The sequence below is a fragment of the Apteryx rowi genome, unplaced genomic scaffold (genome assembly GCF_003343035.1).
Source record: "Apteryx rowi isolate R43461 unplaced genomic scaffold, aptRow1 scaffold_228, whole genome shotgun sequence".
Lineage (NCBI taxonomy): Eukaryota > Metazoa > Chordata > Aves > Apterygiformes > Apterygidae > Apteryx > Apteryx rowi.
The window spans coordinates 965509-982190 of NW_020448619.1; the positions used below are offsets into that span (position 1 = coordinate 965509).

General features: G+C 41.9%; 1 protein-coding gene across 1 annotated transcript in view; it reads left to right on the forward strand.

The window, feature by feature from the left end:
- Positions 1-16682, forward strand: part of STXBP5L (syntaxin binding protein 5 like) — a 216844-nt gene that overhangs the window by 199401 nt on the left and 761 nt on the right. Inside the window, exons 21-26 of the mRNA XM_026065486.1 lie at positions 4751-4849; positions 9988-10227; positions 11205-11565; positions 12573-12738; positions 15265-15376; positions 15768-15988. Of these exons, the coding sequence (XP_025921271.1) occupies positions 4751-4849; positions 9988-10227; positions 11205-11565; positions 12573-12738; positions 15265-15376; positions 15768-15988 (1199 nt within the window). The remainder of the gene's footprint in view (positions 1-4750; positions 4850-9987; positions 10228-11204; positions 11566-12572; positions 12739-15264; positions 15377-15767; positions 15989-16682) is intronic.

Genomic DNA, 16682 nt, shown 5'->3' on the forward strand with positions numbered 1-16682 from the left:
ACAGGCTTCAAAGGCTGTAGTTCCTGGGCCTCTAAGGAAAGATAGAAACAGCCTGATTGCTTGATCTAGAGAAGTGTTGAAGAGGAAGCACAATATGCTTCAAATACATGGCAGGATACTGCAGAGAGGAAGGGAGTAAAGTGCTGTCCATGTCTGCTGAGAGAAGGCCAGGAAGTAACGGCAGTAGATTACTACAGCAGAGTGACAACTTAAGGGAGACAGTGGGGGAACTGCTCTAATCATAGGGAGGGTTACTTGTGGAAATGGACTCTGAGAAGGTTACTGCATCTCTGGCAGGTTTTCAGAACACCTCCTATTCTCCACTGCATTCCCTACGTCGTGCCTCTTGATATTCTAAAATAAGTGGATGATTTCTGGTAGACTTTCTTTCCCAACCAGCCAGTCAAACTGACACTTGCCAGATCCACTGGGAACATTACAGAACTCAGGGAACCAACCCGTCAGCAGGTAGGGGTTTTCACTAGGTAGACTTTCACAGCAGATGGAAAAGCCCTTGGCTTGAGATTTCTTTCTTTATTTCTCAGTGAGTGATTTATTAGGGTGTTGGTTCTACTTGAGAATCATATCAATTTTAGTAGCATTTGAATTTACTTTACATAGCTGTAATGAGTAACAATAGGAATAGCATAGTATATAGTAAGCCACAGCCTCCACTAGCTGCTCAGCTTCTCACCACCATATTTCTTGTCTGTGAAGAGAGGCAGACAAAAAGGTTGTGCACAGGACCTGTTTGATATCTGGAAAGTCTGTTTCTCACTGCAGAAAGCTTTACTCAAATAAAAAAAGTTATTAAGAAAGTTGGGATGATTTTTTCCCAATGCTTAGCAGAATCACACCACTTCTGGCCCCCTTGGTACTGCAAACTCAAAGATTTCTTACAAGTAAATCCTGCATAGCTGAAATAAAACATGAGGCACCAAAAGAGCAAGTGTTCCAAGGAAGGATGTTCTAGTGTCTTCTACAAGGTTTTCATATCCATTTCAAAGTACTCCATTTGAGCACTAAACTATAAGCTCCACAAATTATTCAAGAGGGAATATAATTGTTTCCAGGAATGGCTTGTCTGTAATGGTACATTCCTTTTTAGTTATGGTGGAGATAAGAGTGTGTCTGCTTGTTTTCTAATAAAAAATTTTTTAAGACTCTTTTCCTGCTTCCTCTTAGAAAAGAGATGTAGAGAGATTTTACAAATGAGCAAGGAACAAAACCCAGTCTGCCTGTGGTGCAGCCACATCAAAACCAATGGCAGCTGGTCCTGGGAGTAAGGGCACAATCCAGCCCACCTACCCCAGTCTGTTGCTTTAGCATGCAGGCTGGGTAGAATGCCTAACATAATGAATGTCCTAACCAAATGGATGGGGCATGCCACTTGCCCAAGAAGTCTGGTGGTCAGATGACCTGCATAAAAAGTAGCTTGTTATGGCAAAGGGGAGACCAGTTTCTAGACCCTAGAGATGGTGTTCAAGTGTAGCTCCCACATGTTCACATTTTATATTAGGTTCTCAACAAATAAAAAATGGGACCAGAAGGGTCAGAAGTCTTAGGGTCACCCTCACAGCTGAGCATCATAACCAGGTGGCTAAAGTAAAGCTCCCTGTACTCTGCCTGGCTAGGTAGTGGCTCAGCTTCAAGGGGAGACACAAAGTTACTCCGAATACCTGTTAGTCCAAATACTTTTGTGGCCCTAGCTGCAGAAGGCATGGATCCAGTCTTCTCAGGCTGATTTGGGTCTCCAGCTGAGGGTCTCCAGCTTTCTGCTGAGTGCTACAATCACTTGACTGTTTGCAAAAAGTCAATAGTGCTGTTACCATTTGGGCTAAATCATAATCTTCATCAGATCTAACCACTGACTTCCTTCAGAGGTTTAAGTGTGTGTCTGCCTAAACCTGGTCACAGGAGAACTTTAAATGTCCACATCCTTGAAAGAAACAGTGTGGGGAGGTGGTCATCTAGAGACTGAGGTTCTGAGAAATGAGGGCATTTAGTGGCTAGGTGAGTCCAGGGAAGAAAGGGGCAAGAGCTTTGTTTGGAGGCATGTGAGGTTTTTCTGTGAGGTTCTTGTTGGATGTTAGGGTTCACTTGTTTTCTTATAGGAAGCTGCAAATTTTCCTTATTTTTTAAAACAACCAACTAAACAAAAATTTTACTCTTCTTACAGTCACTGAATGTCTACTCAGCTTTAATTTAAATGGTGATTTGATTCCAAGTTAAACTGATTTCACACTATATTCTAGAGGTATTGAATTTGGAAGGTGCATTTTGCACTGCATGCTGGGTTTTTGTGCTTGTTAGCAATCACTTCTGACCAACATAAATTATTTTTCTATATCTGCAATAATTTTTTTTAAGTGGAACACACCATTAGGTTGCTTCTGATACTTCTGTGGCAAAACGGAATAGGTTCTGGGCTGTTATGTATACAGAGCTAGGGAAGAATATATGAATATTTTTAGATGGCTCAAGTTGCATGATAATAGCCATTCCAAATGTTTACTTTAAAACAAAACACTTCATCATCACACTAGAGTTACACTGTACTCATATAAGCAAGCAAAAAACTAAAAAAATCCTTTAAAATGCTTTCACTTGCTTCATTATGACAGTAGCTATTTTGGCTCCTCTTTGAATGAACCTAAGGCTTTTTTTCTATTATGTCCCTTGTCTCCTCCTTACCCTTGGGCACTTCCACATATGAAAGCTATGTGAATTATTCTTTTCCAAACCATGAATGTTATGAAGATGCTTCAGCCATGGGTGCTTCAGCCATGGGTGTTGTAGGTTTGGATTTAAATTCTAGAGATTTCTGATATCTTTGACTAAAAACATAAATCCAAACGTATAATCTGTATTGAAATTGAGATCTTAGTGATCTGAATGTGAAGATACTTTGCTTGTGAAAGTACAGGCGATTCATACAATTGATTATGGAAAATTGGTACAAATTACCTACCGTAAAGATCTCTAACATTTTTATCTTGCTATAAAAATGCTATTTCTACCTTATTCTTAATATGGAAAACTAGTCTGGCTGTAACAGTTCCCTTCTGTTTTTAAAACGTGCTGAAGCAAAACCTAAGCCTGAACTTTTCCATATTCTGGAAATATCAAAATAAAGATCCAAGTCTGGTGACTTGAATCTGTTTTCTCTTTCAGGGCTTTATTTGCCATCATTCACATCAATCTTATGTCAGCATAATTCTAGGAAGCCTTTAGAGTTACACTGCTATAACTATGCACCATCAGGATAATCCATTCCAGAGCTTTTTCAGGCAGGGCCAAGTGTCCCACAGGTGTGAGGTCCGTGTAAGCAAACATAGCCATCCTGGTTTGAATGCTCTGCAAGCAATACATTCACATTCTTTTAGGGAAATAGGTTTGATGTGATCCAGTAGGAAATAATTCACAGTAAAACTCCAAATTATTAGTGCAGCGTTTGCGCTTAAAACAACTTCTGCTGCTTTCTAGTGAATTGCTTTAATGTGGAATGCAGCTTTAGAGTGGCACTATTAAAATGTGTTTGAAGATGTTTTTAGCCAAATAAACGTGCAGTGTTCTTAAATGTGTGAAAACCCTGCAGTGTTACTTCCTGCCCCTTTCTCCTCTGTGTTGCTGAAGCATTGCCATCACTAATATGGTTCGGTTTCTGTTTATGTCCGTATGACGTTACTGCGTGCAAATTCACGTTTGACGTGTAATTCCTTGACTGTATGTTTACATTGGCATTCAGAGCTTTGCATGATTTCCTGAATCAATAACAACTTGCATATTTAAAAAGTGACAGATTTCTCTTCAAATTTTAAGGTGGTGATACTTAGACTGGCAAATGTTTTAGTGTTTTCATTAGCTTCTGTTAGGTCAGATATTTGGGATTGAAACTTTCAGAAATCTCCAAAAGAGAAGAACATAAACCATTTAGCTTTGTTTCCAGAATATATTGATTTTCATATCAAAAAAGGTGAATCTTCATATAGGTTTTATAAGCAGATCAGTTATTCAGTATTTTAAAACCATGAGAAAACCTACAAAGAGAATCCAGGACACTGACAGTTGATTGCAAAACTCTCCAGGAATGAATGTAAAAATTACAGTGAAAATGTTCCTCTTTTTCACTCGTAGTTTTTTTTCATTCTTCATACCAAGTGATACTTTTGCTTTCACAATTCCTAACTTCAAAAAGAGAATGACTTTATGTTTCTGTGTTAGTCTTTATTCTGTTATTTTAGCATAATCACAATGACAGTCTCGTGGAAAAGATGACATGCGAGGATATGTTCCCCTTGCAAAGGTTTTGCTGAAGCTGAGAGTAGAGAAATCTAAATATTCCCTGAAGATACACAAGCCAGTAGCCTAAGTATTTTCATTAGTATTTTCTCTCTCTTTTTTTAATTCCATGGGAAAGTAAGGAAATTCCAGTGTTACTCCCACTAAACAAATGGGAGTTAATAAATAAAATAGTAAATAAAAGCCAAAATATTCTCTGCCAGTGCTCTGTAAAGGTGGCAGTTGAAACATATGGAATTGTTTACTTGAATAGTCTTTTAAATTCTCAGAAAACCTCAGAACTTGAAATTAAATCTTCTCCTAGATACCCGTGCAGTGGGCCTGCTCTGTCAGGCAAGGAACCAACTAGAACAGTAACTGCTCAGGGCTGCTTTCACATAAATGTCATGATGACGGTTGGCTCGATTGTTCTTGTCCTTTTGCAATGCATGTGGTTTTGTGGCAGTAGGTTACATTTCCAGACGGGCAATGCTTCAGCAATTACACGGAATCAGTACATTCTCACACGACGAGTGTCACTATACTGCTCACACATGGATGAACAAAGGTAAGACCTAAAAACACTGGCTTCATTTTTATCCTAGCATGTGAGTTGAAGTGTCCTGTCTGTTTCTGTCAGTGAGGTCAGTAGCAAATTAGAGGTTTTGCCTTTTTTTTTTTTTTTAATCAGAAGCATTTGACTTGCACACTATTGCTTATAACTGGAATTAAAGAGTCAATCTAGTGTTGTGAAGGAAGTTGATTCTTGAGTGTCTGTCTGCATCTTCACTAACTCACATCATGAGTTCAAGCATTCTGAAGAAAGCAGAACTACTCTTTGGAGCAGTGATATTCGTACAGTGTGATCTTAACCCCTGGTATGTAGCTGCAAATAATAACACTTTTGCTCAGAGCTCTAGCCTAATAGCCTGAATAGCAGCATCTCCCAAATCATATTCACTTCTTAGCTGTCAGCGGACACAGGCCCCCTCTGATGGTGCTGTCAGCTCCTGTGCTCCCAGCTGCAGGAACAGCCTGGAGACCTATTCAGAAAAAAAGGAGGAAGAGCCAATAAATCCATGACTGCAAGGGGAAGAGGAGGAAAAAGGACATGCTAGGCTGAGAAAGAAATAACTGGGTAGGAGCAGAGGGATTGCAACAGCTGGATATATGCCTCTCAGAGAAAAGGGAATACTGGACTTCCTCAAAGCCAGAGGCAATTTAGGGGCAGGAGCACATATCTGAGGAAGCACCATGCTGCAGGGTATTCTGTAGAGGAGGAGAAGAGGGAAAGGGCAGTGAGGAGCAGAAAAGTATTTGCCTTTGACAGAGGAACAGAAGAGACGGGAGAATAAATAAAATGAAGGTAAAAACAGAAATGAAAAGGGCAAGGTTTGACTCATTAAAAGGAGTTATACTTCAGTTTCTTGACATTACTTTACAATATAATCAACTGCTAAGCTGCCACAAAAAGCTGTTAGGTGTTCCCAGGTGGGAGAGGTGACCTCCCACATGTCAGAAAAAGGAGGGGAGGACCCCATGAGACAATCACTTTATTGAAAAGCAGCCCACAATATGAGGACATCTGAGAAACCCCTTAGCATGATCCAATATAACATAGACTATATTCAGTATAACTGTGACATTCTTTGCATTAAAAAATTGTAGCAGTAGGAAAAAAGTCTTGAAAGGTATAATCTAATATTGATTGTGAGAAATTACACAATAAGCTGATCCCTTATCTTGATATACTCAGCAAGTTAGTTGACATAGACACCGCTGTGAGATTTAAAGTAACAACTTTGAAAACAGTGTCATGGTCTGTTTTTTAACTAGCCCATCCATATGAGATATGAGAGCTGACCTCTAGAGGAAAAGTATAGGCAGAAATCAGGCAAGATGGTTGTAGAGACAGCCAGATCTGAAGTTTAAATCATTTTCTGCTTGTTTTCATCCATATAAATTCAAGGAAATTGTTGGGTTTGACTCCACAAAACATGTGGACTACTTAAAGGAGACTGCTCACTTCTGCAAGAGAGGAGTGCAAGTACAAAACTTGAGCTAGCTGGCACTGCTGCCAGAATGGTCACAGACCCAGACTGCACCTAAACAGCAGCAGCGACTCTGGGAGCTGAGATTCGTTTCTCAGAGATCAGGGTTTTGGCGAGCAGTGACCCTTCTGGCAGAAAAGTGAAGACTGTGGGCTCTGTTTTGCCACCAGTGAATATACCACCAGGGTGCTCCTCATCCAGAATCCTTCTGGCTTCTCTTTTGGAGAAAAACAAGTAAATAAATTTTAAAAAGCCTGTATTATGGGAGAAAAACATGGTTTCTGCCCAGGTTTATGAAATAATTCCATGTAGTAGGTCTTGGGGATTTCCCTAATTTAGGAACTCAAATGTAGGAGCTAAAATAGAAGTTTGCAAGGAAGAACTCCATGTAAAAAAAAAAAAAAAAAAAAATCCCACTTTATGATGCAGTGTAAATTTGGGGGAAAATATAGAATCATTAAACCCTGCAAACAAATGGGAATGCTGCCAGAGTTAAAGGTTGTCCCTTCTGCAGTAAAGTGGCAAAGAAAGAGACACAATCTTGCAGAGGCTTGGCAGTCTGGTCTCCTAGTAGGGAATGGGCCCCTAGAAGTAGAAGGCATAAAGGCAACCTGCCCAGCAAACTCAGGGATCAGGGAGTGTTGTGCAAGAAGGCTTCCATGGGCGATAGGAAGATTCCCAGGGGGCTTCCAGGGGATAAACTCCTGTATCTGCAGGGACTCCAGATTCTAGGAGCAGCAACAGTCTGTCCCCTTATTGAAGCAGGGAGACCAAATAAACTTTGTTTGGCCTTGGGTTACAGGAAGCACTTGGAAGTGGTCGTGGTGCTGGTTCAGAATCATGCAAAAAGTTGCGTTTTAGCTGACATTCTTGCTGGTCACCCTCATGCAACAGAAGGAAAATATAAGAGAAAACTCAGGATTTGGCAGTAGAGTTAAGGATTACTACAGACTGGCAGTGTTTGTACAGGACAGCTTTTAGCAGATGGGACGTCCTTTTAGAAGATAAAGATCATGCTAGAAAAGACTCTGGCAAGTTTTTACAACTTCCCAAAGAAAGTGTTTTTATGTTTCTTTCAAATATAATGGGGTGGTTTCTAAATAGAGAATTTGGGGTGTAATCATTTTGAGAAAGGAGTCCCAGGGAATAATCCCAAATTAAATTTTATCCCAAAAATCTAGGAACAGGAGCGCTTTCTACATTGTTTTAGAGATAGCCAATAATCTCCCATAGTGATTGTGACTTTTCATAGGTTTTGCTTTCCTGTTCAGATACATTTAATGACATCAAAGTTTGAGAGATGTGTCATGCTGGTCTTTTGAATTTCAGTCTGAGTAATGTATTTAATAGAAAATGGCACAGTATGTTCCCAGAAGTGTCCCAAAGATTATATCTGTTAATGTCAGTTCTGCTAAGAGGTATTAGTTAACCATACTGCACAGGAGTGAGGAACATTTCTTGTTATTTAAGGGAAGGAAAAAGCTTGATGACACATGCAAATGGCACATCATATATTTAAGTTCCCTATATGTCGCCTACGCTGAGCAGATGCATTTGTCCTTTCAGCATTTTTCTCAGTTTGAGCACCACTATATCTGAATTTAATATGACTCTGATAGTAACATACCTCTTAAAGAGAAAATGGATTATATAATAATATATTTTAAAAATTAGGTACCCTTTGAAAAAAATATATGTGGGGCCCGTAAAATCTCTGCCTTGAAATTACTGCCCACCCCTCCTTTGTCCAGCAGTTATCACAGAGCTCAGGAAGGAGTTGGGCCAACCACTCCACAGCAGGAGAAGTACAAAGTGCTTGAAGTTGTAGGAGACACTAATTTTCAAGGTATTAGAAGCTGTGTTTGCACAGGAATAAGCAATCCCATTTTTATGCAGATAGATACATTTAGCAGTACCGAGCCAGAACTGGACAGCAGCAATAATGCCTGCGCTAAGGTGATACGGGGTGAGGAGAAGCCAATGCTTGGAAATGCAAATGGGCATAAGTTACTCCTCCATTAGGGTGGTGCCAGGGAACGCTTCCCTGTGAAGCTCCTGTTTGAGAAGTGGATGCACTTGAGGAAGAGAAGCTATACCAAGTGTGAACGAGCAGAATGACAATGAGCCCCCAGCCCTGTGTGTCAGCTTGTAAGGTGGCATATATAGTAATGTCTGTTGTGATTGTAGTAATGCTCTGCCCTGGTTCTCTCCAGTCATTCCCAGGTAGTTTCTGTGAAGAGGATAATTTTGGCAGCTACTATGGAGTCATCTTGGTAAGGGAATGCAACGTTGAAGCATATTATCCGAGGAAGAGCTTCAGTGTGCCGTTTCCGGTGGAGAACAGGACAATACAATACAATATCAGGCTTAGTCCAGTTTTAAGTTTGAATATTACAGTGAGTCCTTTTCTAATTTTATTCCTCAGCCATGACAGGAAGCATTCCTCTTAAGTCATTTCCACTGGCTCTGAAGAGACAGCTCTTTCCTCTGAGGTATAAGAAGGATAATTTCATTACCACACACAGATCTGCTGAGTAGTGCTAGGCTCAGAAGCAAGCCTCTTATCTCAGGTGCAGTAGCTCCTGCGATTCCTCCATCTGCAGAGCTTCCTGGCCCTCTCATTGTTTATGTTGCAGAAGAGCATGGGAGCTTTCAAATGGTTTAGAACAGCCTATGACTCCAAGTTGTTAGACATTAGCACTAGCACAAATTGTTTTGCAAAGAATATGCTAAAACAGCCACTCCTGCTCCCTTCTTCCCTTTGGCTTCTTGACTATTCAGTAACTTTTTAGCCTCTCATGCTGCCACTTACACTTCTTGGCAATGGCAGGCGCTCCCTTGCACAGCTTTTGTTTTTCCAGACAAAAGGCAAGGCTGAGTAAGGAGAACCTTGAACCCTGCAGCAGTCAGACCATGCTCATCGTCACTTCTCCATATACATATATTTGCAGTGAGGATGATATGGCTCTGTCATCAGCTGACAGTCAGTGTTGCCTGCTAAAGCACAGGGAAAAAGACGAACCTGTCAATGCAGGCTTACTGTGCAGTTGTTGCCAAAGAGGCAGAGCAAGCTTCTCATTTCAGTGCCTGAGAAGCCAGAGCTGATTTGCGCCCTGCGACATTTCTGAGACTGGGGTCCATTTTAGCAGTGGGCGTCCTTTCCCCAGAGAGCAGTTATTAATAGGCTGACAATAAATGACGGTTGTGAACCCAGTGCTACTAATCCCCAGCAATGGAAAGAGCAGCAGGGCAAAGGACGCGTTCTGAAGTTGGTAATGGCTCCTTCCCTTCATGTCCTGCAGCGATGAGATATATGGCTTAATTTTAAATGCATTGGTAACATAAGGGTCTAAAATTATTTCATACTATTTAGAACAAGTCCTTTGAGCTAAGGCTGTTGTAAATTCTAATTAGGCTATGCTAATCTCCATAATAAGCAGCTGTTTCTAATGCAGATCTATCTATCTGATGAAGTCTGCCAGCATTTTCCACACTTGTTTATATACTGGCAAGAAGGTGGTATTGTGCTAGTATCAGGATGTTTGCCCAGGTTATAAGAACTCAGTATTTCCTGTATTCTACCATATTTGCTGAAGGCTTGTGTCTGTTCAAGGATTGCCAGCTAATGCCTGTTTGATTGTATTTACTTATACAGAAAACCGGGAAAACTCCTTCAGCCGTTCCCGAAGCTCCAGTGTGTCCAGTATCGACAGGGACTCCAAGGAAGCAATTACCGCTTTGTACTTCATGGAGTCTTTTGCCCGGAAGAATGACTCCACTGTCTCCCCCTGTCTCTGGGTTGGAACGGGCCTTGGTATGGTCTTAATCCTCTCTCTTAATCTGCCTGCTAGTGATGAATTACGGCAGACAGAGCCAGTCATGGTCTCACCAAGTGGTAAGAGTACATCTACTTATTATCTTGATACAACACCAAGAATAAGTGTATGATTTTGTAYGGCCTTTTTGGCAAAAATTTCTCAAAAAATGTATCAAACAATGGTAATGCACTACATTGAGGGCACAGAGGTACAAAGAGATGCTCATGAGAGACCTGTAACTTCAAGAACTAAAACACTTTGGTTGTGTTAGTCCTGAGGATTACCATAGACCTTGGGCAAAGTTGCATATATTTCTTGCAAGGATATGGAAATTAGCAGAGTTGCTTCAGACCGGGCAATTACAGTTCTTTGCACAGCTCTGACGCAATCCTGTCTGCAATGCTGTGAACAGTTTGGCTCTCTTGCTATCAGGAAGCTACAGAGAAACAGAAGGGAGCTCAGAAAAGGAAACAAAAATGTTGGCAGGTTGTTTTACCAGGAGCGATTCTTGGCTGAATGAGTGACAGATGGTAGAGTAGAAAGAATAGAGGGCAAAGAGAGGGCAGGTCTGAGGGGAGGCAGTGTGTGTTTAGTATGGTTGAAGGAAAATAATGACAAAAGTCAGAGGATACATAGGAGTGGGTCTCTTCGGGGAAACTATAGGAGTGCCTCCCTGAGTTTGTTTAAAACAACAACACTGAAGGTCACACGACTAAGGAGAGCGATTTTACTTGAACAAGGGAATCAATGTCCTACTAGTATATATAATGTAGTGATTAAAACAGCCTATCTTTATGGTATTCAATAGCGTATATTATATACAGTGTTTGATACAGGCTGCCTGAGATGTTTTCAGTAACCACAGTGTATTTGTTCACCTTCCTGTGTGGTCAGGAGGAAGTGAGCAAGAAAGACCTGTAAACTTAGCTAGATTAACATCTGCTGTGTTTACAAAAGGCAAACCTGAATATCAGCTATGCCTCATGTGTTCACAGTACTGACAACCAGTTTTATTTTAGTGCCAGTGCCATTGAGAGGAAATTATATTTTGCAGGCACAGTTCTGACACTGAAAGGAGCTGTGCTGACCTTCGCATGCTTGGACTGCATGGGGACTCTGACACATCCACCGTATGAAGTGTGGCGGGACCCAAACAGTGCTGATGATGGTGAAAAAACAAGAAAAAGGAAACTTGTCATGCATTCCCCTTCCTCCTCCCAGGATATGGGTGATCATCAATTTGCAGTCATTTGTTCAGAAAAACAAGCCAAAGTCTTCTCATTGCCCTCCCAAACATGTCTTTATGTCCACAACATCACTGAAACATCCTTTTTATTGCGAGCAGATGTGGTCACCCTCTGTAACAGCGTCTGTCTGGCTTGCTTTTGTGCCAACGGGCACATCATGACACTGAGGTATTTATCTAACTAATCTTATGGCAAAACTAAATGAAGAAGTGGCACAGTGCTGTCACTTCCCACTTGCACTTGCTCCAACATGTGCTTACAATGGTTGATGCTCTGTATTAACTCCCTTGTGGCTGCATTTAGTGCATGTCTAATATGCAATTAAATACTCCACTGGGAGCTGCCTTGCCCATTGCCCCACCTCTTCTATGGCCAGTCTCTACATGGGAAGTTCATAGGAACTTTCTCACGTTGAAAAGTAATGGCTGATGATTTTTAATTATTGTAAAAGAACCTTGTGATAATTTTGCTCAGTTACAGTACATCAGGGATAGAGCAGTATAGAAAGCTCATGTATAGAGATGGTACTGCTTATCCAGTGGGAAGTAGCAAGCCCCACTCTTACCAGTTCAGAGTATTTTCCACTCAGGACACCTCATTTCATTTCCTCACAGTTGCCACCATTGAGCTGACTGCACAGTATCCTTGTAGCTCCTCATCACCCCCACCCTCCCCTTGCCAGGTCAGATGATAAATTTTGGAAACTGGTGTCCTCGTCTACAGCTAATGAGGTGAAAGAGAAGCTGGAGCACAGCAAACGGGAAGCAGGAACTTTTGCACCCAGGGTGCAAACAGTGCCCTCCCACACCATCTCCCATGCCTGCCCATGTGGTAGCTGGGGACAGAGCTTACCCCAGCACTAGACCCTGGCAAGCCCCTGCCCCAGCTGCATGGCCCAAGCCACGCTGTGTTTCAGGCCTGTCCCAAATCCATAAAGCAGTAGAAGCCTCAGGATCACTGAAGCAAGGCAACTGAAACATCTCCATGCGGGAAAACAAAGTATGAACGAAAGGTGCTGTGTTTATGGCAGAAATTTTCCCCCTACAACTGCACTTTTTAACTGTTCCAGTTAGGAAAACCATCAACTGACATGTATGTTTGAAATGCAGCCATAGAACAGCTATACCATGCATGACATTTGATGACTAACACAGGTATCATCTGCTTCTCTTTAGCTTGCCCAGCCTTCGCCCACTGCTGGATGTCAACTATTTGCCTGTAACAGATATGAGGATAGCGCGGACCTTTTGTTTCACTAACGAAGGACAAGCTTTGTACCTCAGCTCTCCCACAGAGATCCAGCGCCTGACATACAGCCAGGAGATGTGTGACAACCTACAGGTAGGACTTCAACCCTTAGATATTTGCTTGCCTTTGTGTTTGCGTGGGAGGGCCAGTGGCCTGATCCATGATCTCAGCATTTGCAAATTATTGGGTTAGCCAGAGTGGCACATGTTTACTGGTAGAGTTCTCGAAGCAACATTTCATACCAGTCTATGATTTGTACTCGGAAGAGAAATTTTGAAATGGTTAAAAAAATATTAGCATTACCAGAAATGATAACCTGGTGTCAAATAGCAAGCAGACATATTGGCAAAAAAAGACTTTTCTTTTAGTATTTTAAGTGAAGTCTTTGCTCCAGGAGCAGGACAGACATATGCCTTTGTGTTTGCCGTCTGAATCACACTACAGAGGCAGAGCAGAGGTGAGCAGCTCAGCTGCTGTTGGGACTCTTTCATGGCACTGTCACCGTGCTCCAGCTTCTGTGCCCTCATGGCTGGCCTGAGGCCACAGCCTGCCCGCCCCTAATTGCAATCTCTGCTGGCTCACTGCACAGCCAGGTAGGACCCCAAATGGGACTCTCCACAGCCTGCTTCTCTCAGGAGTTCTGCTATACCAAAGACCAACAGTTTAAAAATGACTGAAGGGGAAGTTACAAATTCATAGCACCTGCAGCAACTGGTACCAGCAGGTATCCAGCCACACAGAAACTGCCTTAGTGCAGATATGAATTCTTCCCATATTTTATCATTTCTTATTTTACCTAAAAATATCTTCATACCTGCAGCATTCAGTAGACAGGTGGGAGCACAGCAGAAGCTAGTACATTTAGTATCAAAAATAAGCTTCATTTAAATATGTTTTTAATTATTTACTGTTGTTTTCACTCCAGTAATCGGTACAGCCCCCTGCCACCCCCCCCCCATTTTTCCACATGAGCAAATCATCTCCTGTTGTACATTAAAATACAGTAGCTATGGAGATGGTCTAATTAAAATCATTTATTTTGAGCAAAAGAGCTTTACATTATTTTTATATATATATATAAAATGAAAATGCAAATTAAAATGTCATTTACTGAAAAGCAGGAATTGTAAGAGGTTACAGGGAGACACATGAGTAATAAAAGAAAAAAAAAAAGAGGGGGGAATAAGTTCTAGGTTATATAATTAGCAGTGAACTAGGATAGAAAAATAAAAGAAATGGTCCTGCCAGCACTCACTATGCCCTAGGGAATAGCATGTGCTGAGCAGCTCAAATCACATCACAGCATTGCCTGTCTCGAGACTGAAGAATCACTGAGAAGACTGGGCATTACACAGAAGCTTATGTGCATTGGAAAAGAGATTAATTTGCAGGTAACCAATTTTAAAATTATCAAAAGGGTTGATCATTGCATCTTGGATGATGGGCCTATAGCTAGAGGCTGTTATGAGCTACATATTTTATTAACCTTAATAGGACCATACAACAGAAGGGACCCACAGCCCTGCTTTTCTGTACTGCCATACTGTGGCTGCTTACATCTTGGTTTCATGCAGAGAGGCTAGTTAAAGGCTTGCACAGCCACTATCTCTGTACAAAAAGCAGATGACCCAAGAACACCTGCTACCTAGCAAAATAAGCCAGGCTGCCTGAGAGAGTCTACTTGGGCTCAAAGCACTGCACTAATTTTTCTCCCTAGAGCAGGTGACTGTGCAAAGGAGCAGTACGTGTGAGTCATGGCTCTATCCTAGGCACTTGGTTTCCTGGGAGCCTCATGCTCTGTGCAGCACAACAGCTGCATCTGCCTGCCAAGGCTTGGCTGAGCAAACACAGAGCTGAGCACCAGGGCAGCAACTGTCCTCATAGTACAGCCTCATTGGGTTCAAACACTAATGGGGCTCCATGCTTTTTTATCAGTTTTCTGGAGTGCTCACTTTCCCAATACCCTAGCAGCTAAAGCTAAGCCTGAGATTTGTTTGGCTCAAATGTGGTTTGACTGTTCCAAAAACTGTGGCATCATGACAGAGCCTTCAGACAGGCTTATTTAGTATTACTGATGGCATTGCCAAAATGCACAAGAGCAGTGCATAGGGAGAGAGGTTTTGGTTTTATTAAAGACAAAACAGGGGAAAAAAAAAAACAAAATGCAATGAACTGTTAGCAAGCACTGAACTCAGGTATGCTACAAAGAGAAAAGAGAGTGAATGCCTTGCTTGCCTGGATAATCACTACAGCAAAACACATAATTCACAACAAATTATTTATTCAATTACAGTGTCGCCTCTGCTGTTCCTAAGCTAAAACGTGATCTTATCACTGACATTTTCACTCTGTGTGTTGCTTATAAAATGTTTGCTCTGTAATAACGAACATGAGACTAGGCAGTGACAAATCAAGTTCCTGTAAAAGCATAAGTGAATCTGGTTAGCCCACATATTCACAAATGTTAAGTACTTGATACTGCACTTCATACAACAGAGATGTAACTAGTTGACTAGATCCAATGTGTGTGGTTCTTTCATCTAATCCAAATGAAGAAAACCCCTATAACCATGTTCACCTCACTGATTTTTCACATGGACTTGTATCTGACTCTGCTAGGACATGCTTGGGGATTTGTTTACTCCTGTGGAAACACCAGAAGCCCAAAACAGAGGCTTTCTCAAAGGACTTTTTGGAGGAAGTGGACAAGCTTTTGACAGAGAGGAGCTTTGTAAGTGCTTCTTCTTTTGCAGAAATTAACACATAGGATCCCCTTGCCCTTGTCACCTAGGACTGGAGAAGTATACAAGATTCATATCATTGATGAAAAAATAAAGCTGACAGCATGAAGAAAGGGGAGGTTCCTTAGTTGCCTCATATGTGATTCCTTCTCCTCAGCAGAATCCTTTGAGCAGCTGAGTAGGGGCCCATGACTACCCTGTTGCTGTGCAAGTGCCAAGGCACCTAGCATCCTCCCTTGCTGGAGAGCCAAGTCCTCCACATGTGCCAGCTGCACATCAAACAGCATCAACACCACAAGGCTGGTGCTCAAGGGACAGAAGCACTGACAGAGCCAGGGCAGACAGCTTATTCCCTTCTCTTTGTCTGCTTCTCCTCTGCAGTTGGTGAGGCCACAGCCGGAAAAGCCTCTCGCAGTCTTGCCCAGCACATCCCTGGATCAGGGGGAATTGAAGGTGTGCGAGGAGCTGCAGGAGGAGTTATTGGGGACTTGACTCGTGCACGTATTGCCCTTGATGAGAGAGGACAGAAACTGGGAGAACTGGATGAAAGGACTGCAAGCATGATGGCCAGCGCAGAGGCATTTTCCAAACATGCACACGAGGTAAGGGCCCAGGCACCACACCCCCAGAACTAGGAACGTGCTTACCTTCAGGAAATTCAAGCACTGTCCTCCCCACTCACTCAGTCATCTTGTTTTAGGTGTACTTGCTTTCACTTATACAACACTTTTCCCGCCCCTACCCCACACAATGGGAATGCCCAGCATAAACACCTGCCCCTCATGTTTTCACAGAGGAGCATCCACTGTTAGCCTCTGAATTTAGAATGCGGCATTTCTCATCTCTCATCCTTTGTCACTAACTCATCGTGATTTTTTTTTTTTAAGCCACTTGTTCCAGTAGACCTATGCAGTTGAGCATAAAACCCCTAGGTACAACACTGTGGGGTACAGTCACATAGAATAGGCTGGCTAGCACAGATAGCTTCTGTGCTCATAGATGGCAACAGAATGCTCTTCCATCTCATGGTGTTAAGGTTGGGAACCAACTAAAGTGATTTTCTCTAAAAATAAAACAACATTAAAGGATACTTCCCATACTGCATGTTTTTCAACTAGCAGTACAGCTGGTTTAACATGTATCTCATCTCTGGACAAGACCTTCGCCTTTCATTGGCTCTTGTAAGTGTGAAGCAAAAATACTCTATAGGAACTTGCCCTGAAATGCAGAAAGGGGCATTTGGGGCATATCTCCTGTGCTCCATAGAAGCTTTTTTCCATAGGAGTAAAAAGCAAG